This window comes from Euleptes europaea, chromosome 10, assembly GCF_029931775.1.
Source record: "Euleptes europaea isolate rEulEur1 chromosome 10, rEulEur1.hap1, whole genome shotgun sequence".
NCBI classification, from domain to species: Eukaryota; Metazoa; Chordata; class Lepidosauria; order Squamata; family Sphaerodactylidae; genus Euleptes; species Euleptes europaea.
Window position 1 is genome coordinate 38,754,187 of NC_079321.1, and position 23,955 is coordinate 38,778,141.

Below are 23,955 nucleotides of genomic sequence, written 5' to 3' on the forward strand. Positions count from 1 at the left end.
TCATCAAAGTTAATTTTGAATGTTTGTACCTGGTGTTGGGTACTGAAGACAGTGTGTACCACTCATCCTGCTGCTCAGCTGACATTGAAGTTGGTGTTGAGTTTGCTGAGGTTTTCATTGTTTGGTGATCTCAATAGACATGCCAAGGCCTTTGAAATATGACTTTCAGAAGTGGTTCAGGACTTCTCAGCCACCATGACATCCATGGAGCTGTCTCAGAATATCTTGGATCTCACACATTAAATAGGCTATATACTCTTGATGCTCACACAATATGGAAATGAGAGAATTTTCATGAGATCATTTGATTAGATTCAGCCAGCTTTTTCTCTCAGTCTTACCCAGTTCCCCCTCTCCTTACAGCACCTGTCTCACATGGCTTTTGTCCATGCAGACCCATGACCCCTTGCATAGTCTTTTTGGGTGACTAAATGGACCCTTCCTTTTTCATCAGTAGAAAAGCTGCTTGGGATGAATCCAACCTGTTCATTTCCTGGTTCAGTTTAGACTTGTGGGAACTCATAACTTCTGCAAGAGGTCTGCAGGAAAGGGGGTACTTATTAGATTCTTTTGCCTGTAGAGTCCATCTGGGTCCTTCAGCTTCCGAACAATTCTCAGGGAATTTCCAGCAGTCGTGATAGCTCTCCTATCAAAGACCCGGTTCATTTTTGGAATGCAGAAGTTTATTTGGCTGTTCACATAAATACTCATTGTTGTAATTTCACAACTTAATGGTTGTTTTTGAAAACTCTTAATTCAACTCTTTTATGATGAGGAGTTAGTTTTCAATTTCAGTTGAAATACTGATCTGATCTTTAGATTGGAATAAAATCCATGGTAATAATAGTTTTGACATCATAAATGAAATGATCAACATTTTCAACATGTAGGAATTACAGATGCTTGCTATAATAGCAATAACATGTTTGTTTCTTGGGATGTTGATACTCATGCTTTTTCATTCCCTGTAGAGTCGTGGAATCCACAGGGCAAGGATTTTGCTGTGCTTGCAATTATGCTGTAGCAAGCTTACTAGCAGAAGGCTGCTTGATGTACCAGCTGTATTAATTGGCCTTCTATTAGCAAACAGTGGCAAAACTGGTGGAGGAGAAGTCAAGTGGTTTCTTATACAGACAAATCATTTTGTTACGCTTAGTATAGTCTTTCTGGTAGAAGTTACATATAGATGAATTCACTAGAATGTTGGAACAAAAGCATCTGGAATTAGCCACAGAAGAAGCCAGAGGTTTGTTAACTTTATACCTGGAGAAGCCATTCAGTAGCTACCTAAAGTGTATTTATATTTAGACACAGCCTAGCCAGTGTGCTTGTTCATCCATCCCAAACCCCTTCCTGCAGCTTTCTTATCTGTCAATCACTAGTCAGTGTCAAATTCTTTTTCATGATTGGTAACATGCGCATGTTGGACATTGTTAAATAGCTCAGGGTTTATTATAAATCTCAAGCTATAGCTATTGATGACATTAATAGAATTGCAGTATTTTTACTGATTTGGATACACAAACATCTTTAAGCACTGTTTTATTTTTTCATTTTTATTGTGCTAAAGAAATGGAGCAGAATTTACTGTCTTGCTTAACTTGGCAATGTTGCATTAAGCTATACTAGTTCCTGTTGAGGCAAGTGTGGTGACAGTTTTGTGTCAAAATGATAAAAATGGTGTGAAGTAAATGGAACTTATTTTTCTTGGTGTAATATTGCACGAAATATTTTGTTAAATATAAAATGTCACAAATATTTCTTATGTACCAGCATGGAGGCATCTATGTAAAACGAAGTGCCAAATTTGATGAAAAGAAAATGAGGAGCAACTTACAAGCCCGGGCGAAAGCTGAGACTCCAGTAAGATTACACTTCTGTAAACTTTGTGTTTCTTGCCCATACTGCATTTTATGATACCTATTCTGAGGTTTATATTCATGTCCGAATTACAAAATACTGGAACCAGTAGCTGCATTCTAATTTTGGCCAATCATGGCAGAATTATGTTTGTAATACTGAAAAGTAACAGCAGATCAGTCAAAAGTGGCAGGAAAGACTGTAAACGTCCAGTTTGGTATCAACAGCTGGGCACGGAGTCCCCATCTTCTACTCATATGATTAGTCTTTTTTTCTACAATGACTGAGAGATTTTGAGATCTGCACAGTGAAAACAGAGCGGTTAAAAGCAGAGTCAGTAGAACCCAGTTAAATAGCAGATAAGGAAACTACCCAGTAAAGTCTTAATCACAGCAGGTAAATGGAGGGAGAGGTTCAGTCGCTCCCATTTCCAGACATGCTTTCATTAAAACAATATCGGATACAGCAGCAATCTTTGTACTTCTGGCTATTGACTGTGTAACTGATGCAATCATGGAACTAACCCTGAAATACAAGATTTAGGGAAAAGGTCCCTGTTGCTAACAAAGTAACAAAGCTTTTGCTTACAATCTTTTTAAATAAGGAAATTTAGAAAACTAGGAGCATAGTGGTGGCATTGCATGTAGTGTTACATCAAACTGACGCACAGTTTGAAGAATTGTCCATTATTCTTTTCACTAGCAAGGACAATCTGAAGATATGCAAATCCTTTCTACTTTTTGATTCTTTTGTTTCATTTTCTGTGGATTTATTTTCTTATTTGAGATAGAGGTTTTTTGTGTAATTCACTGCTTATGAAAAAGTTGAAGGTGAATGAACTGAATTTGTTTTATCTCAAGTGACTTCCACTGAACTCTGTAGTCTCCTTTTGCAAAACTGCACCTGTATCAACTTTCTCATAAAAAAAGTAGTCTCACACATTATCGGCTGGACCTGAGACTGTTGGTTGCAGTAACCTCATACACATTGTACTGTGAATGCCGATTCCCAAAAGTTAGTAGAGGCAGGATAATAAGATTCTATTACCATTTAACTAGGATGCAAGTCTAGGCTACTCGGTTACCAAAAGAGGGATGGAATATACTGGCATAGGTGGCACTCCAAATTTTGAAAAGCATTTTCTGTGCAGAAAATTCAAGAAGGCTGCCATTAAATGGTAACGTCAGTGGTTTATTTTAAATGTCCAAGGAGGTATTTTTGGCTAAAGATTAGCCAGTTTATGTACTAATACTACCACTGAAAATTTAAGATCCTGGGTCCATTCTGTGGTTGTCGTTTTTCCATGCAAGCAACATGTGGTTCAAAGTGCAACCCTGTTTTCTTTCCCTGGCATTTCTTCTCAAAAGAATCTTGGGTAGCAAAGAAAATACATGTATCTTTCTGAGCTGGTTAGCATGTCAAGACTTCAGAGAGGGTTTTTATGGGAAAATAGATTAGAACATCTCAAAGTATTAGAGCAGTGCAGAAGTGTAGAAGGTCGGAGATACTTGTAAAGCTTGACTTGAGTTCTAGCCAGATCACAGGTGTTTTGGATGAGTGGACATGAGATTTATGTGCAGGCTGAGCATGCTGTCAGCTGAGGACACAGAAAAACAGGATGAAACAAACATTACATGAGATTATGCTAATAAAGTTTTGTTTGTTCTGGCACAGACTACTTTCCAGGCAATATTTGTGAATTAACTTAATGATTTGGAAATAAGCATTGGGAATTATGACTGAATGACAGCCAGCAGATTCATGGTATACTGGTGAGACACTGTTTGAGAGGGAAGAGAGACTTCCCATGTTGAAAGACAAACTCAGTGAACAGTGTCTTTACTTCATCCTGAGAACAGAATTTAGGGTTATGCCGCAATAACATTGAACCACCCAATTCTTCTCTTCTCTTGAAAAATATTAAACTTCATCCATGTGATGATTTTGAGACATGAGTTGAAGATAGCCAGTGGTCCTACACAAGAGGCAGATTCAAGACTTTAATACAGAGGTCCCCAGTGTGGTTCCCCTGGGCGCCATGGTGTCCATATTAACCTTTCCTGGTGCCCACCAAGTGTTTTTAGAAAGTGGATGGGGTCAGGTGGGGCTCTTGCCCAGCAAGGCTTCTCTGATTGGCTTTTAGAGATATGATTGGCTGTGAAGACTGAAATAACATTCTCAGTCCTCTTTCCCAGTGTATTTTTTTAAAATCTACACCTCTTCTCCCCTCCACTTGGGCTTTCTCTGTGTGGCTGGCTCTGCCTTGTGCTGCAGCCATTTTGTGGTTGCGCCCACCAACCCTATGTCAGGATTCCCTGACAAGGTGCCCACACAGGCTCGAAAAGGTTGGGGGCCCCTGCTTTAATACATCTGTTCTCAGATCTAACGATATGAAAGAAACCATGCAACCTACCCAACATTACCCTGCAGTATCTTGCAACATGCAGTAAAGCCACAGAATCTGATCAAGGTACAAATTCTGAGGACCGGGGTGATAACATTTTCCAACATTAACGGTACCAATCTGAGCAACATAAATATAAAGCAATTGCACTTCAATAAAAAGTGTAATAACCCATAAGAATGCAAAGTAAACTATTTTAGAGAAGTCTCTGTGGTTTGGGGTGACAAAAAATTGATTCCTTGTTGCAATTTCCCCCTTATTTAGACCAACGCTTTTTAAACTGAGGGTCGCGACTAACTGAATGTGGGGGTTGCGGGGGGAAATTAATTTAAAAATAAATTTATGATTATCAGTAAATGTTTGATTTGTATACCTATTTTATATACCTATATATCCAGGGTCGCGTAAACATTTCTGGGGCGAAAAAGGGTCAAGAGTGGAAAAAGTTTAAGAAGCCCTGATTTAAGCCCTAAAATTGTCTTCTGTGAAGGGAAGATGAGTTTCAAAATAATTGGCGACTATTTTGGATTTTTGTCTTGGCAAATTTTCACCATGTTGTTGGAAACATCACCCTTGTATATATTATCCACCCTTTCCCAGTACAAATACAGCCATCAGAATTATGTTTTATTTAACTGATCACAGAACAATGTTATTCCTTCTGTACGTTCTTTATCTAAAATGATATCACTCGGTGTTTGCTCATCAAATTGCATGACTTTTGGTGCCTTGCAAACTTCAGGATAGTAAGAGGAATGTTTCACTCAAGGCCAGTGTTGCAAACTTTCTCCCTTACCATCCAGCTAAAATACATGCAGATGGCAGTAGCATGTCATGTACTTTTCTACAGGAAGCTTCACACCAAGTGTACTGCATTACAGGACATGTTATATTAAAGTGTTAATAGCTTAGTCGGCATCTTATTTCTTCACTTTAAGTTGCAATACGGGAAGCTGGCTAGGAATATCTGCATGACATAAAAGGCAAATGTATGAATTGACTACTCTTATTTTTGCTTGATTTGTTTAATTTGTTCTTGGTTTAGTTATTTCTGCCACTTCTTTTGGGAGTTTTTTAATCCGAAAAATAACTTTATAGAGTCCCTGAATATCACCATTGCTCAACTGAGAAGTATAGTATGTCTTTGTTAAATATCTTGCTAATGCAATTTCACTCTTCCATTCCCCCCATATAAAGTTTTTGTTAATTGTTGCTATGTGACTACATTGCATGAGCCACATTGCACTGCCAGGCATTTAAAAATGTGTGCATGTAAATGTCTTTGTAATCCCGCAGATGTATCTTGTGATTTTTCCTGAGGGAACACGTTATAATCCAGAGCTCCCAAAAGTCATTGCAGATAGTCAATCATATGCTGTTAAAGAAGGTAAGTAAAATTCAAATAATTTTGGGAAGAGTGAAGGAAAGTAAATACAGACTCTATATTGTGACTTTAAAAGAAGACCAGATCAGCTAGTTACCCTGTAATGGTTGCTTAATCATAAAATCAATTGTAGACCTTTTCTTGCCGTGATGTTCACTAATCCTTTGGTGAATAACTTTCTGCACAATTTTATGAATCACCTGGTATCTCAAAAGAAAATTAGAAATAGTTACCTGGAGCAAGTTGATACCTCACTTTAATAAGTTAAATTTAATAAAAGCACAGAATGACTTAGATTTATAGCACCTTAGTAGCATATAATTTATTTACTTTAAAATATTTATATGTCCTCCCTTCTGAGCATCTCATGACCCAGGTCAGGTAACATTAAGACAACAGATAAAATCAGTCTAAAGAAACTTTATTCCCCCTTTACCCAGACTAAGGCTACTCCAGAGGTTCTCTAGGATATCTCTTTTTTGCAGCCTTGATAGAAAGCAAGAAGCTCTTCCAGGAGGCTGCCTCAGTAGCATGGAGCAACCACAACAGGCTCAAGGCTGGACTGTTGCTGAATGTGTCCTAGATGTTGGGGGTATTGACAATAAGCCTTGCTGTGAAGGCTGCAGCTGTGGTGTGGGAACATGAAGGGAAAGAGGCAGTCCTTCAATTATGTGGGCTGCAAGTGATGTGTGGCTTGCTGGGAAGCAATCAACAGCTTGAATTGGACTTACAAATTAGCAGGCTTGACATATACTTGGAACAAGAGTCACATGGTCCCACCAGCTAGACCCAGATAACAAAAGTGCTGCAGCATTTTGAACCACCTGCAGTTTCCAGATCACCTTCAGGGGCAGCTCCATGTACAGCATGTTACAATAATCTGGCCTCAGGGTTACTAAAGCATGGATTAGCATAGCCAGATCAGGCATCTGCTAACTAGATGTAGTTGGGTAAAAGCATTTTTCTCTATCATGGTTACATGTTCCTGTAGCTGGGAACCAGGAGCCAGCAAGGTTCCCAAACTTTCAATGAAAGCTCACGCCAGTTATGGTAGGAAGAAATGTCCTGTAAGTAGAGGAACTTGTAGAACAGGGATGGGGAACATCCGGCCCGGGGGCCAGAAACGGCCCGCAAGGACATTTTCAGTGGCCCTCGGGAGCTCCAGGGCCCTGCCATAGAAACATGGTGCAGCAGGGCAGCTTCAGGAACAGTTTCGGGGAGGGCCCTGGAGCTCCCGAGGGCCACTGAAAATGTTAATCAGCAAGTGGAGGGGGGAGGGGAAAAGGCGCTTTCCCCAAGGATGCCCTTACAGCCGCGGTGTGCAGGAACACCGCGGCACACTTAAAAAAACCCTCTCACCGCCTGTCAGCTGTTCAGCGGCAAGAGGGTTTTTTTAAGTGTGCCGCAGCGTTCCTGCACACTGTGGCAGAGCGCGCAACCCCGCGCATCCGGGCTTCAACCTTCCCTCCACCCCACCTCCAGAGTTGCCTAATTGGCTCCCGGGCGGATGCTCCGCCGCTGGGAGTGGCTGGCTTCTTCTCCCCCCCCCCCTCGCCACAGGCGAGAAGAAGAAGCCAGCCGCTCCCGGCGGCGGAGCATCCGCACAGGAGCCGATTAGGCGACTCTGGGGGTGGGGTGGGGAGGCGGGAAGGTTGAAGCCCGGTTGTGCGCGCCGCCGTGTGTGTGTGGGGGGGGGAGGCTTTTCTCGCTTTTCTTCCTCTTTTTCTGTCACTTTCCTTTCTCTCCCTCTCTTTCTCCCTCTTTTTCTGTCTTTCTTTGTCTGTCTCCCTCCGTCCTTTTCTTTGTCTCTCTGTCCTTTTCTTTCAGAACTCAACAGTAAGCCCCCATGCAGAGTTTTGAGAATTGAAATGGGAAAAAATGTGCATCTAGAGAGCAGCAAATCCAAGGCAAAACCTCCCATGCATAAATGGCCTTTCTCTCTTTCCCTCTCCCCCTCTCTCTCCCTCTCTCCCTCTCTCCCCAAAAACCTCCCGCTGGTGGTGAAGAGGATCTGGCAACCCTAGCCTCTCCCCTCCCACCCCCACCGGGAGATCTACTAGAACGATGTGATAATTATGCAAATGGCCCTTGGCAGGAAAAAGGTTCCCCACCCCTGTTGTAGAACAATGGTCAGTAACTCAATTGGCCAGCAAACCAATCTGCTGCAAAGCACTGACCAATGGACTACCCATCACCCTGGTAGCTGGCGCCGCCAGGTTTATTAATGGAGTGGAGGAGTAGGGAGGTGATGTCTCCATCACCACCTCAAATTAGATGTACAGCAGCAACTACAAAACATTCTAGCTAGATCCTGCTGGCTGGACTTACAGATCATTAAGGTAGAACTTCTGTCAGTTATTCTTTTGCCTTGAAACTACAAGGAAGCTTCTATGGTTGGTTGGCCAGTAAATGATAGACTCCTTCCCTTCACCCTTCCCAGCGCAAATCCTTTTAGTTCAGCCAGCAGAGCTTGTCTGGAAAGTGCTACGGTTACTGGTCACCTATTTCAGCATTTTAATAGCATCCGGTCTGAGAAGCTTGTGGAGGATGAGGGGGCATGAAAGACAAAACCCTGTTTATGGATTGGCTCCTACACTGAATTTCTGTTACCAGAGGGGTGGGATTTTTGCTGACTCATTCATCCCACTATAGATGTCTAACTGCACCCTCCTAGTGTTACCAGGGGTCTTTTGTTCCACAGCAGCAGTATTCTGAGGGGCACTTTAAGTTGCAGTGAAGGGTGAGAAGGTGTGCTTTGTTGATGGAAATGTTCTGAAGGATCTGAGCCTTTACCTCTGAATATCAGAGATACCAGGAACAATATCTATACATATATTTGTATGCATTGGAGAAAAGGCTATTGTTAAAATACACCCCTGCTTTTTCAGAAGAAAACCTTGCTCAAAGTAGCTTACCATAAAGGATGGTGAATTTAGGTAATAATCATGCCACTGTGAGCCTGTCGTGATCATTTCTATCTTTCAGAGGCGTATCACGGTAGCAAAATGTGTTCTGAAAGCTCTGGTACCTTCTAATAACAGGATTATCTTTCTCATGGATCACTGAAAACACAACTTGAAGATGTGTATTGTTCATCTATCCTCTCTTTGTTCCTTATTTCTCTGCTGCAGTGTTCTTTAGTAAACTAATTTTCAGGGATTTTTCGTTTCTTGACACTGTATATCTCTATTTCTGTGATTCTTGACCAGCAGTGAGATTGTTATCTTATAAATGACTTCCTGTCTGTGGTTGTCGCTCTGAGGGAAGGCCATGGGATACGCTTCTTTCAAACAGGCAGTTCCCTTCTAACACTAAGAAATTCTATAAGTTGGCACCCCATGCCAAGGAGATGCTCCAAATGCCTCTAGTGGATGCTCCTGAGGCTGCGATTCAGTCCTCTGACTTACTCTGCGAGGACGGGGTAGGATCCATTAGGGATCCATTAGACCAGAACATGGACTTCCTAACAAGAAAAGCCCATGAGGCTGCCACCTTGGACATTCAGGCAACTGAGGCTGCTGTTGTCTCCCAATGAACATGATAGCTAGTCCTGCCCTCTCTGTACTGGCTCTCAGTCTTTTTTGTTGGAGATGGCCTGAAGCTTGCCAAATGGAGCAGGAGAAAGAAAGGCCAACAGAATGGATGCTTGGTAGCAATACTCACACATTTCTAGAATTGTAAATAAACTTCCTTAATATGTCAGTTTTGAACAGGATCTAACGCAGTAGTCTTCAGACATTGTTCCAGAGAACCCATGGTGATTCAGAATAGGATGAGTGCTTGAAAAAAATGGTATTTTTCAGATAAGGGCCTTGTGAGGCCTTTCATTGCACCACTGCAGCCAGAGAATAGGTGGTGGAAGAATGCTGTGGGACAGGCCTTTACACAGCTGGCAGGAAAGCCTTACCCTCTGCCCTACTACTCTTCTCCTTTGCCTTTCCATCAGGGCCCCACTGCACTCCCTGCCTGTCACTCATTCTGTCCCCCTGGATGGCTTCACCAATGTAAGCTGGCTGCTACTCTAGGCTAGCTTGTACTCGGCATCTGAGTACTAACTAACCTGCTCCTGAACCTGAGTTACTAATCTGTTGCCCTTGACTTTTCCAGTCTATCTGTCCTCTGGAGCACTAACTTGTAATTGCGTTTGCCTTTCTTTAAAACCTTTTTTTTTTTTCAAAACTACTCCCTGGCTTGCGTCAGTTTAATTTCTTTTTAAAAATCTGTTTCTGACTTTCTTTCTAGCCTAAACTAAACTTGTAACTATAACCTGTGACACAAGTATGGAATTCTTTTTTTATAAACTGTTAATTTTTTTTTTCAAGCCTACAGGTGAAGCCTGGGCGTTTTGTGTTCCTTTCAAAAATTTCGATAATTCCTAGTTTTTCTGAAACCTGACTTCAATTTTTGGTCAGTCTAAACTCTACTTTTTAACCAACTGGCTTCACTTGTTTTGGAGCCCAGGTCAGCCTAATAATTGTTGTTGTTTTTTAAATAAAGTAAACCCTATGGTGTGTTTCCCCCTGCCCACTACAACTCCCACCAGGCAAAAAAACAAACACACACAGAAAAACTTACAATAATATTGAACAGAGCTCACTTTGGGAAAACCAGTCCTGAAGATGGCCAAGCACAGAAGAGCAAAGTTTTCCCAAACAGGCAGCAGAGGTGTCCAGAGCAGCAAGCAGCAGTAGCACTCCAAAAAATCTAGCCCAGAAATGGAGTCAAGCTGTTTGCCCTGCTCAGAGCGCCATGGAGGGCTGTGAGAGAATCGTCGAACTGTGAGAGTGCCCTAAGGGGATAGTGAAGCCTTGCATTCTGCATAAACTATAAAATCCCTAGAATCTTCCAAAGTGCCCAGAGAACCTATAGCAAATAACTCCGTGTGCAAAAAGAGTTTTAAAAATATATCATCATCTGCAGACCAGACAAAATGACATATTCATATATAATTTGGAAACTGTAGACTGGAAATTCTATGGCAACCACTTTTTCTTCTGGGTATCCCTTAATACGTTCTATGTGATACCTCTCCAGTATGTGTACTTTTTTTCTCCCTTAGAACTTGCAGTGTTAAAACAAGTTCTTACACCACGAGTAAAGGCTACACATGTTGCTGTGGACTCATTGAAAGATTACTTCGATGCAGTTTATGACATTACAGTGGCATATGAAGGTACTGTGGACCTTAAAGGTCAAAGAAAAGTGGCACCATCCATGACAGGTGAGTAGATCATCTAGTTCAAACTCTCAAGGGCATTACACAAGATGAATTTGTAATTACTTGATTTCTATAATGTTAGACTAGCCTTGTACAATTTGTGGCCCTTAGCCATGTGTTGTAGCTTGCCGCATGCTTTACAATCACTCTGTTTTGGAGGTAGCAAAATACGGATTTTTTTTTTGTCCCTGGTGATATACATGCCGTATGTGCACTGCAAAAAGAAATGGCAGTAAGAACATAAGAAAAGCCCTGCTGGATCAGACCAAGGCCCATCAAGTCCAGCAGTCTGCTCACACAGTGGCCCAACCAGGTGCCTCTTATTTGGTTTTTCTCTCCCTCCCCCTTCCACTTCTCAATATCTTCAGAACAAGATAAAAATATCCGTTAGAGTTGAAGGCAAAAGGACACAGATACAGTGGTGGGACATGGCCATGCGGCCAAATCTGCTTTTGTGGCACTATGACATTATCACTCTGACTTCATGACACACACCCCCCTCCACAATTGGCTAGTACATGTAGCCTCGCAGAAAAAAAAGATCCTGTCAGAGTTGCTGTTGAGAATGGCAGCAAACATTTCAGGAGGCAAGAACTGTTTTCCATACTGAAAAGTTTTTCTGTGGGAGCTCAGTCCAGCCTTATCACTTCCCATATATAAAAATGTGTCCATTATCTTCAATATCATAGCAAAATTGGCAGGAACAAACAGTTCATGTTAATGTTCTGTGCATGTTCACTGTATGACAGGTATAGCATTTTGTTCCAACAAGCAGAGAGCTTCCTCTCATGCAAATCTTAGCCATAGCTTTGAAATGATAATTTTTGGTCTTCAACTCAGCAATGGCACTTTGCCTCTAGCATACTGAACATGCTTTTTTTACATCTGGAACTTCTTCATCTTTCCAGAGTCTAAGAATAACTTTTTCAACTGTCAGCAGTTATCAAGATTTAAGTCAGCTGTCCCTGTGGTTATCTTATTATATCTGCTAAGAACAGGGATCCACAGTTTTATTCCACATGAGAGTTTGGCATGCTTTCTCTTGAGTTGGGAGCCATGCGGAAGAGAAATGGGGATCTTCCTTGGCCTTGCTCTGCATTTTGGAGGTACTCAAAGCACAGAGACAAGGGCTTGCTTCTCTCTCAAGTGAGGAAAAAGGCATCATCGTGGTGACTATAAATTTTCAGTGGCTTCCAAAGTTCCCCAAAACATGGAAATCCCTGGCTAATATCAACATTAGTATGCCCTTATTGAAGTTTATTTTTATGCTATTATTCGGCACCTTCAAGTAGCTTAAAAAAATTATAGTGACTATATTGTTAATAGAGTTACTGTGGTATTTTCCCATCAAATGGATCTTTCAAGGCTGTCGTTGGTGTTCTGCTTTGGGGCAGCAAAAACATATACACTTATTGAAGCAACTGTAAGGTGCCATTAGATGCTCTTTTGATTATAAATTGCAAACAGCCCCTATAATTAATGCTGAATATATTGAGTGGCTACACACATTCATAATCAGCATGCTCCTCTGAGCCTGGAGAGAATAGGTATGCATCATGACTAGTATCCGTTTTGACTAGTAACCATGGATAGCCCTATCCTCCATGAACATGTCCACTCCCCTATTAAAGCCTTCCAGGTTGGCAGCCATCAACACATCCTAAGGCAGGGAGTTCTACAATTTAACTATTCATTGTGCGAAGAAATACTTCCTTTCATTTGTTTTGGGTTTCTCACCCGTCAGCGTCAGCAGATGATCTCGCGTTCTAGTATTATGGGAAAAAGAAAACTTTCTCCCTGTCCACTCTCGGCACGCCATGCATAATTTTACAGACCTCTATCATAGAGGAAGGCTTCAAACTTGAGCCAAAAAGAAATGTGGAATATAAAGATTTAATTAATTAACTTTGCTCAGAGGAGTGGTAGTATAAGGGTCGGATTGACCCTAATAGGACTAGAAGGTGATTTAACTTGTAATGTTTAGCTTTATAATATTTAACTGCTCAGTAATATATGTACACTATTCAGTAGTGTATATGAAATATAGCCAATTATGTACAAAATTAGCCCCATTTAAACAGTAAATGTCTTGAAGATATGCTGTATATATCTACAGTATGTGTGTAAAGTGCCGTCAAGTCGTAGCCGACTTAAGGCGACCCCTTTTGGGGGGTTTTCATGGCAAGAGACTAACAGAGGTGGTTTGCCAGTGCCTTCCTCATATCTACAGTATACACAGGGATTATTATCTTATGCTGTAGATTGTTTTATACAAAAATCTTTATACTACTCATTTTGAGTGAATAGTACCTTGGCTTGGATCCAGAATACTGTTTCCATGCACACAAGGACTTCAGCCCACAGAATGTGACTTTTTTTATCTCCCCTGCCGCAGTGCAGCTCTAAATACCTCTGCTATTCCGGGGTGTCCTTCCACTTGAGCAATATTTCAGAGGGCATTTGGCGCTTCAGTAGGAGCAAGAGATGGGAAGGTTGTGCCCATGGAAATGCTATTCTGGATCCAAATTAATTTCCATTCTGTTCGTTGCAAAAGAGGAGCTGTTTCATTGGAGGATTTTTCAGTGCTTTCCAAAACTTCCAATTTTTCCAGTTTCTGATTCCCCCCCCCCTTTTTTTAAGTGGGTGACCTATCAAGATTCATCTGACCTCTTTGTATTGGGATCTAGAATAGATTTTCCAGTTCTGATGCCAATAGGCTTTAGTCAGCTCTACATGACTTCAAGAACAAAATATAGTTAAAGTTCTTCTAAGGGGGTTACCGCACTTATATTCCCAGCGATGTATTAAGAGTTTGAAAACGTTATCACACTTTGTTTGGCCCCTTTAGCTGTGAAGACATCTTCCAACCATTTATAAGCCATGGTATCCAAAAACCCTTTTAAAACGATGTTTTTTATAACGTTTTCAGATTCTTAATACATCACTGGGAATACAAAGTGCGGTAACCCCCTAAGTTTTTTCCCCCTTTAAACTGTTTAAACTAATGTACATTAGAAACGCAACAAATCCACTTGTAAAATCAATCACATCTTTAGCTTCCTTCTGGTATTTTTCTTCAATTCTGTAATACTTTTCCATTATTGTGTTCAATGTTATTTTTTACTTTTTCATCCTTTCTTGGAAATACAGATGATCTGAAATCAGCAGAAGAGTCTGAAGAATAACAATACACACAAGTATTAAGAGTTGGAATCTTAGTGCACTAATGTTTTCAATATCCTTGCCAGTTAAATGATCTTAAAGTGTCCCATTTTTTCAGTTTCTCATTATTATGATGTTTCTGAAAGCAAATACAGATGCTTGTTGATTAGTTTCTGTTCCTTTATTCCGTGAGATTGAAATTACTATTACAGCTTCCTTAATGCTCTTCACATTTGTTCCCATGAGAGGTCACCTGACACATTCTAATCAGTTTCTGTTTCACAATACGAAAATTGTTCCTAATCAAAAGTTTGAGGTAGTGCATGATTCTAAAATATGTTGCCTGATGTGGAGAGTTTTATTTTATTCCTACATCCCAGAATAGCCTTCTGGCAAGTTTTGTAACAATTAAGCAACTCATCAAATCTTGGCATTTCAAGCCAGTATTCCTAAAGTTGGATGTAATTTTCCTTAATGAATTGCTGCAAAAAGGTTTAGGTTTTGTAGCTTAATTACATAAGCCTTTGGGGAGTTGAACTGATGTGAAATTAAGGGTCATGGGACTACCATCAACCTTTAGTGGCTCCTATGATAGAATCCAGCTGTTCCATCACAAACACAGGAATGCTATAAATTGTTTTTATCCACTGGTTAACTTAAGTGGTTACAGTGACATTGGGGCTTTAAAAATGGCTTGGTCTCACTAGGATGAACTGCATAATTAAAATAGTTTCTTGATGCTGTTGATCATATCCAGTTGACTATTCTTGAAACTACACTGAATAATTGCTTTTTTTACAAAAAAGATTTTTTAAGGCAGAGAGCAAAACAGTACAGGGAAGAAAATGATAGTTTCTCTGGTAGCGGCTTGCATGTGTGGAAAGAAAAGTTGCAGAATTGCCATAGGGCATGTCACTTTAAAGTATCCATAATGCGGTGGCCGCAACACTTTCATGGCTGAACTGTGAGTCTACATTACGCTTTTCCAGGTTGGCGGACAGTTGTGCTTGGGCCTGTCCAGAACTCTGAATAAGGTTGTTTCAGAGGGTAACCATGTTGGTCTGCAATAGAACAGCTAGATTCGAGCTCAGTAGCCCTGTAGAGACCAGCCAGATTTTCAGGGTATAAGCTTTTGAGAGTCAAAGTTCCCTTTGTCAGATACCTGATGAAGGGAGCTTTGATTCACAAAAGTTCATACCCCAAAAATGTAGTTGGACTCTAAGGGGCTACTAGACACAAATCTAGCTGAATAAGGTTGCTTACGTAGAAACAAGACTGTCGATGTCAGGGCTCAGTTCAAGTGTTTTTGCATGTTTGTGTATTACTTGACTGTGGCTAGGTATAAACATTTGTACTTGTATTCTCAAATGTCAGACAAGTTGAGCTACCTTGCATGAAGACCATATCTCTCAATAGGCAAATCTAACTACAGGTAGAGTATCCCTTATCTGGACATCCCATATCTGGACTGATCCAAAAACGGGACCCTTTGAGCCAGCATGCAGATCCGTTCTGCCTGCTTTCAGTGATTCACCTAAAACAATAAAATACAGTGTACACTGCATCATAGGTGGAGACTGGAAACTTGCCGTTGTTAGTTGGTTCTTGTAGGTTATCCGGGCTGTGTAACCGTGTTCTTGGTATTTTCTTTCCTGACGTTTCGCCCGCAGCTGTGGCAGGCATCTTCAGAGGAGTAACACTGAAGGACAGTGTCTCCCACTGTCAAGTGTGTAGGAAGAGTAATATATAGTCAGAAGGGGTTTGGGTTTAAGCTGAGTCATTGTCCTGCGAAGTATTAAGGGTAATATGCAAATTGTTGTCCTGTAAGTATCAAGATAATGTGCTACTGAGGGTGTGGTATGTTAATGTGGAACCATTGTATCCTGATCTGTTAACATGTGGAATCCAAGGCTAATCCGCATGGCTATTGTGGACTGTAGTCTTTGTTAGTCTGGAGGTTTTCAGGACAGGAAGCCAAGCCTTATTCATTCTTAAACTCTCTTCTTTTCTGTTAAAGTTATGCTGATGTTTATGAATTTCAATGGCTTCTCTGTGCAATCTGACAAAATAGTTGGTAGAATTGTCCAGTATTTCAGTGTCTTGGAATAAGACCCTGTGTCCTGTTTGGGTCAGTCCATGTTCAGCCACTGCTGATTTCTTAGGTTGGCCAAGTCTGCAGTATCTTTCATGTTCTTTTAATCTTGTTTGTATGCTGCGTTGTGTGGTCCCGATGTAAACCTGTCCACAACTGCAAGGTATACGATATACTCCTGCAGAGGTGAGGGGGTCTCTTTTGTCTTTTGCTGATCGTAGCATCTATTGTATTTTCTTGGTGGGTTTAAACACTGTTTGTAGGTTATGTTTTTTCAAAAGTTTTTCCATCCTATCAGTGACTCCTTTAATAAATGGCAAGAATACCTTTCCTATGGGAGCAGTTTTTCCTGAGTTTTCTGATTTTTGTTTGGTTTAATGGCCCTTCTGATTTCATTTCTGGAATAGCCGTTTGCTAGCAGTGCGTGATTTAGATGATTAATTTCTTCCTTGAAAAACTGTGGTTCACAGATCCGTCTTGCACGGTCCATTAATGTTTTGATTATTCCTCTTTTCTGTCGGGGGTGGTGGTTGGAGTTCTTGTGTAAGTAGCGATCCGTGTGAGTTGGTTTCCGGTAGACCTTGTGACCTAACTGAAAGTTTGTTTTACGGATGACAAGGGTATCAAGAAATGGGAGTTTACCCTCAATTTCTTTTTCCATGGTAAACTGAATGTTTGGATGGATATTATTGAGATGGTTTACAATGATGGTTTTTGCTGTTGTTAGTTTGTTGTTGTGTTTAACAGCTGATACAGGTATTCTGGTGAGATACTTACACCTTTGCTTTCTGATGTTCAGTGTACACACAATTTATTAAAAATATGGTTTAAAATTACTTTCAGGCTATGTATATAAAGTGTATATAAAACATAAATGAAATGGGGTCCCAGCCCCCAAGTTATCTCATTATGTATATGCAAACATTCCAAAATATTCCAATATATGGAAGGATCCAGGATACGGACCACTTCTGTTCCCGAGCAGTCCGGACAAGAGATGCTCAACCTGTACGAGGAAATGTGGAGCAGTTTTACTTTCATGGGTAGCTCCAGAGTGTGTTGATTTGTTCCAAAGTTGTATGTGTAGTGCCATCACTTCTGACTTATGGTGGGTAGCCCTATGAATTAATGACCTCCAAAATATCCTGTCATTAACAGCCTTCCTCAGCTCTTGCAAATGGAGGGCCGTGGCTTCCTTTATTGGGCCAATACACCTCAGGTCTTCCTCTTTTCCTGCTGCCTTCAACTTTTCCTGGCGTTATTGTCTTTTCTAATTACATTTGTCTTCTCATAATGTGATCAAAGTACGATAGCCTCACTTTAGTAATTTAAGCTTCTAGGGAGAGTTCAGACTTGATTTGATCTAGAAACCATGTATTTGTCTTTTTGGCAGCCTATGTTATGTGTAAAACTCTCCTCCAACAGCACATTTCATATTAATCAACTTTTCTTCCTGTCAGCTTTCTTCATGGTCCAGTTTTCACACCTATACATAGTAATGGGGAGTACTATAGTATGAATTATCTTGACCTTGGTTGTCAGTAACACATCCTTACTCTTAAGGATCTTTTCTAGTTCCTTCATGTCTGCCCTTCCCATTCTCAGTCTCCTTCTGACTTCTCGGTTGCAGTCTCCCTTTTGGTTGATGACTGAGCCAAGGAACAGAAAATCTTTTAACAATTTCAGTTTCTTTATTGTCAGTCTTACAGTTGTGTAATTCCTCAGTAGTCATTACTTTTGTCATCTTGATTGTTCAGCTGTAATCATGCTTTGGCACTTTGTGCTTTAACCTTCATCAGTAGTCGTTTCAAGTCTTCACTGTTTTCTGTCAGTAATGTGGTGTCATCAGCATATCTCAAATTGTTAATTCCCCCAATGATAGGGAGATAAAATACATCCTTGTCTGACACCTTTGCAAATTAGTTCCCGTTAGCGAACTTAAATATGAATTAGTTTTCAGTTTCAGCAACCTCTCTCTAACATACAAACACATAAGCACTGCACAAACAGAAAAGGCAAAGCAAAACATTCAGTGTTCAAACTTATTTCCCTTTTTAAACATTTCAGAAGAATAATTATTAGAGACTTATATTCCTGGACTTGCATTTGTTAACAATATCCAAAACTCACAAACCATAATTAAGCTAGACAGAATTAAATATTAAAATCCAGTTAGATAGGTGTATTATTGTTAGTCTTGTTAGAAATATTGTTAGTAATGGGACATACACCACCCATTTATGTTCAAGTATTTTGTCTACATTAATACTTGAAAGTTTTCATGTAGTATACCTAAGATTCCATACAGTTCCAGGAGGCTATAAATTTGTTGCCTTGGAATTCCTAAGTATCCCTTCCATCCTGGTATTGTGATTCTCAAGATCAAGTGGATTGTCTTAAATTATGTGTACTCCCAAAGTGTGGCTTCGTCTTGTGCGTGTTTCTTTTGCAGCCATGATATTGGATCCAACCAGCTTCTCCACTGGAGATACCTGACCACTGAAAAAGGCTATGCTGGGGGTTATGGGGCCACTGTGCAAAAACACCCTGTGGGGCAGGGACTATAGTAAGGAGGGGATTTGGTTGAGCTTGAGTGGAAAAGCTGGGAGAATCAAACCCATGATCCATAATGAGAGGGGGAGGAGTTAATGTGCATGGAATCTATGGAAAACCCACTTTCAACTATTGTGTTAGATTGGAAGTGATATAAACATATATAAAGCAAGCATGGTACTCTGAATGATCTCCAAAAGAAATAAGTATCATAAGTGATCAACAATCCTACTGATGGTAGAGTCTCTGACACCAGAAGTTTTCTGTTGGTGCAAAGAGTCTTGTGCTAATGCGCCATGCCTCTTCTGCCAGAAGAACACTCAGGGCAATGGAAGAATGCTGGGTCATTAGAAGAACAGATACATTGGTTCCAACCCAGTGTTCATATGAGATGATGACTATTGTTCCTTCTCAGTCCCCTCCTGTTTTTCCCCCCACCACGCATGAACAAGTGATGCAAAATGGTGCACAGCAGCCAGCTTTGAGGTGGGATTCTAATCCTACTATGTATTTGCAATAGTAGGGGTGAAAATGGGTTCCTTTCTATAAATATTGATTATATATAACCTGGACTGAGATATTGATTGTATCCATTTGGGTTTTCAGACTTTCTTTGTAAGGAGTGCCCAAAAATCCATATTTATGTTGATCGAATTGATCTAAAGGATATTCCAAAAGAACAGATGTACATGAGAAGATGGCTTCATGAACGTTTTGAAATCAAGGATAAGTAAGTAGTGGAAATTCACTGTACTGGATTTACAGCACCATTGGTCTAGTCTGAAGTTATTTAATTATTTTAAACATTTATTAGATGCCTTTGTCCCTTGCTGAATTCAGGGCGGCTTTACCATATAAATAAAACATTTTTAAAAATGATAAAAACAACAATTATAGAAAAAACCCATAAAAGTCCGTTTTAAAACTTCAGGTTGGACCGATGGAAATAAATATTAAATCTATCAAGATGAATAGCTTTTAGTTCCCCCAAGTTTATCCTGGCCTTCCCTCCCACCCTCAGGAGTTCAGGGCTGTGTTTGTGTTTCGTCTCTGCTGCATTTTATCCTGAGAACAACCCTGTGAGATACGTTAGGCTGAGAGAGCCTGACTGGTCCAGAATCACCAATTCTATTTACTCAAGCTGCTTGTGAGTGCTAAAACGTTTTATCCACATTAGGTGTGAGGATGATTTTCCAGTTATCAGGTCATCGGGTGTTAAGTGAGAAATCATGAATTTGACTAGCATTGCTGTTGTGAGATGTTAATAAATCTCTTTGCTGTTTGTTCTAAGCAAGGACGGATAACTTTTTTGTAGCCATTGTTAAAAAAAAGTATATATTTTAGAACATTGGAAACTTGATGTAAAGCAGATATAATCTTCCTCTGATGTAAGAAGCAGCCTTCTGGTACAAACAGGGCACATATCTTCTGCTGTAGGACAACTCCTTGCTTCAAAGGAAGAGTGCATGAAATTGAAACACTGGAACACAGTGAACTTTTAAACCTGTCTTTTTTTCCCTTGATGACTTAAGTCAGTGTGATTCAGATCAGGGCACCATGTCCCAAGCATTACTTTAGGCCTCTTTCAGTAGCACAATATGTTATAAGGCACACACGACTGCTAATAGAAACAGCAACCCTGTGATGAGTCCACACAGAGACACACAGTAACATGCAGCAGAATCTACCACATCATCTCACTGGGTACTCCCTATCATCACTAATTACAGTCAATGGCATGAGTCAGGATAATGCATGTCATAATGATCTGGTGAGGTAGATGTTTTTAACTAGAGAATTTAATACAGGGCCGCCATGTTTCTTTCAGCTGTGTAGTTCTCAGTGTCTAGCATAAAGTCCACTCAAAAAGTCTGCCTGGGGGAAAAACTTTGAGGCTCAAACCTTTGTTCCACATAATGTTCCACTTGTTTAAATACTAGATGGGAAAGGGGAATAGGTAATCGTTGTTGAGGGACGAACTGATGAAACACTAACAGTGTTTGCACTAAAGGGTTGTGTTAACTCCCAGCTAGATATGGCCACAATAATTTGTGAGGTCTATTGATTTCAGTTGTGTTATAATTACATATAAGGATCTGAAGTCCTAGTTTGTGGTACCGAATAGTTCTTAAACAACAGAATGAAATGATAAATTGTGATAATTATGAGGAAACCTTTGAAGGAGGTTCCTATCCAAAAGTGATATGGTATACATATGTGACTTTGTGCTGTGTATGTTCTTACTCTTTCTTTGCTCTTAGGTTACTAATAGAATTCTATGATGCAAAAGATTCTAAAAGAAGATACAAGTTCCCTGGGAAATGTGTTCATTCCAAACTAAGCCTCAAGAAAACTTTGCCATCTTTACTGTTTTTAACTGGCCTGACTGCTAGTATGTTACTGACAGAATCTGGAAGAAAACTTTACGTGAAAACATGGATATATGGGACTTTATTTGGCTGGCTGTGGGTCAGTGTTACAGTGTAAGGAGACCGTACAGTCTGACACTCCTTGTCCTGTCTTGCACATCACATAAAACTCTTTCATGAATTTATAATGAAATGTTAAATAAAGCCTTATTAATGGAACTTTGGATAAAATTGCGACTTTTGACCTATGACCATAGGGGAAAATAATTGATATGTAATTGTGCTCCTAATTTTTTTTTCAAGAAGTGCAGCAGAGGAGCTGTTCTGTTTTAACACACTTTCCCCCCATCCATTAGTGGTTGACCTATCTGCACATGATTAACAAAATATGGATTGGGTTCAGTGCTTTGGCCAACGGAACGAGCTGTAGCAGAAACAACTTCTTATACGTTCCCCAGTGCCCCTGGCCCCTGGAAAAGCTGCTGCTGGAGCTGGAAGACCCTCCTGAAAAGGATACCATGTGGAACTGCAGCAAGAGGGGAAATCTGTCATATTCTCCCATATTCTCATGCCAGCTTTTTGATTATTAATGGAGCTTCCTCCAGTCCTGCAAGAGCGAAGACGGCCATGCTTGGTAGAATTTTTCCCCCTTGTAGCTTTTCATGCTGCCTTGTGTAGTATTTTGGAAAGTAACCTAACCCTCAGCAGCAGATTTTCAGAGGCCAGAAGGCTGCTGGGGGGCAGGAAGGCACATAGAATGCTGCAGCTGATTTGTTTTGTTCACGGAAGTTTGGATTAAACTCTTATTTGTTTATAGATAAGTAGCTCAAGTGGACCAGTGAATGTATTTGCTGATACTTTTTCTCTAGCAGGTTGTCTGGTCCTGCATAGCCTTTTGGGAGTCTGAAGGGAAAGTTGCTTCTACCAGTGAAAAGCTGTTAAGATCCACCCCGGTGTATTTTTCCCCCTGCCTGAGTCTTGTTCTTTCATTCACAACTAAAAACTGAAGCTAATATCTACCAACGTCTTGATTTTTTATTTTAATCTAAATCTTCCCCAACTTTGCAAATAAAATGGTCGAACACAAACAATTGTTTTAAAGTCGAAAAGGAGGGGAGACAAAAATAAGTTAAATGATATTTTGATTGCATTATATTGTCAACTGACTTTAGTTTTGTTCACAAAACCTGTTGCTGTTTTAATTTTCCCAGCAGATCTCTTGCTTTTTTGAACACCCCTTGGTGTATAAATTACTTTAATGCAATATGTTCATATATTAAGTCTAACTGAGGGAAAATTATTTGTAATCTGCCTATGCTAGATTCCCTGAAGTGCTTGTTGGAATTCTTCAGCCAAGCTATTGCTGACTTATAGTATGTGTGCCATAAACAGTGGTGAACATTCCAAAGTTTCCTGATACGTCAGGATGGCTTCACGCAAGATAATCATTGTGGATAAGATTACATCTTTTATAAAGAGATGTATAGTATATATTTGCTGCGAGTATTCCAGTCAGGAATCAAAGGAGGGGAATGCCAAGTGTGAAGTGATCCTTAGTCATATGGAAGCAAATGGCTGAGTACTGCAGTAAGCAATGCTGCTGTGCAGCCAAGATTGTATTTTATGATAACAAGGAACATCCTCATGTTATTGCCAAAATGTAAAGTATGTGCCTTTGTCTACTGGTTTTGAATTTAACCTAACGTTTCATGGTCAGAGCACTAACACTGTAATTTTGGAATACTTTCAAAGCTTTCACAGTTGGTGTGCACATCTGATAGGCTGAAACTATGAAACTGAGGTACGCAGTTTGCACTGTAGAATATTAGTGGGAAATGTATATTCTCCTGTGTTCACAAATACGTTTTTAAGAGTCATTGATTCTTGTAGCTATTATGTTTAGCAATGTATTGGGAAAGCTATTTCCTGATGTTAAGGGGCTAATTTTTCTGTACTAAGTAGGGGAAAGGATCCTACCTATACTTGTTGCTTTATATTAAACAAACCAAGATTCCACCGTAAAGTGAAATATCAGAGGCTATTTTTACCTTTTATGAATTTTTCATATGCATCTTCTGCTACCTTTAATGGGACTTGAACTGTTTTAAGGTCCATCACAACAAAAATTGTGAAGCATCTTAGATTTTTAAAACAGTAAATGTTTCTGACTCAGTCAGGAACGAGTAAGCAGGGCCTTTGTTCTTGTGCATTTCTGTAAGTATCCTGCACATTTTTATTTCAAATATTAAATACAATTAATCGTTTTGACTTTTAGCTCAATCGTGTTAACTAAATCTGACTTTCTGGTTAACAGAAAGACCTGGTTAGAAACTATCTGAAACAGTGCTTTAGATACAAAGAACCATGAGCAGTTGTTCCACTGATAGAATGGATATTTACCATGTCTTCTGCAGCCCCCTAAATTGCCAAAAAAACCACAAAAACACACACCCTACTCCTGAGAGTGGAAGGATCCTTACAGGAGAGTGTGTGAGGCTGAAACTCAAATGGAAGTCATGGGCTCATAAGCCTTTGTTGAAGTAGAAGTGCCTTCTGCCCAAAAAGGTACACCTTTGGATCTTGCCCATTGTGTTGCATGACAGAGATACCAGAAGAGGTGCCCTTAAAAGCTAATGATATACTGTCACGTGCAGCGCCCTAGACCTGTAGGGCTGTCTTTCAACTTAACTGTCAACATTAACAATTTTTGTTTGCTTATCTAACAATCCAAGAACCTAAAACCAAATTACACTGCTTAACCTCAGTGAGGCAGAACAACTGTTTGGGAATTTAATAACTAGAAACTTAGGGCTGATCCTAATGTCAAATTATCCAGAACACAAACAGTTCCCTATATGAAGCTTATTTTAAACTTAACATCATGGCTTGCTGATGCAAGTTCTCCTAAACTTG

General features: G+C 40.1%; 1 protein-coding gene across 1 annotated transcript in view; it reads left to right on the forward strand.

The window, feature by feature from the left end:
- Nucleotides 1–21,266, forward strand: part of AGPAT5 (1-acylglycerol-3-phosphate O-acyltransferase 5) — a 30,333-nt gene extending 9,067 nt beyond the window's left edge. The window contains exons 4-8 of the mRNA XM_056856491.1: nt 1,774–1,863; nt 5,561–5,651; nt 10,708–10,869; nt 19,280–19,403; nt 20,935–21,266. Coding sequence (XP_056712469.1) covers nt 1,774–1,863; nt 5,561–5,651; nt 10,708–10,869; nt 19,280–19,403; nt 20,935–21,160 — 693 coding nt within the window. The 3' untranslated portion in view covers nt 21,161–21,266. The remainder of the gene's footprint in view (nt 1–1,773; nt 1,864–5,560; nt 5,652–10,707; nt 10,870–19,279; nt 19,404–20,934) is intronic.
- The last annotated feature ends 2,689 nt before the right edge of the window (nt 21,267–23,955 follow it).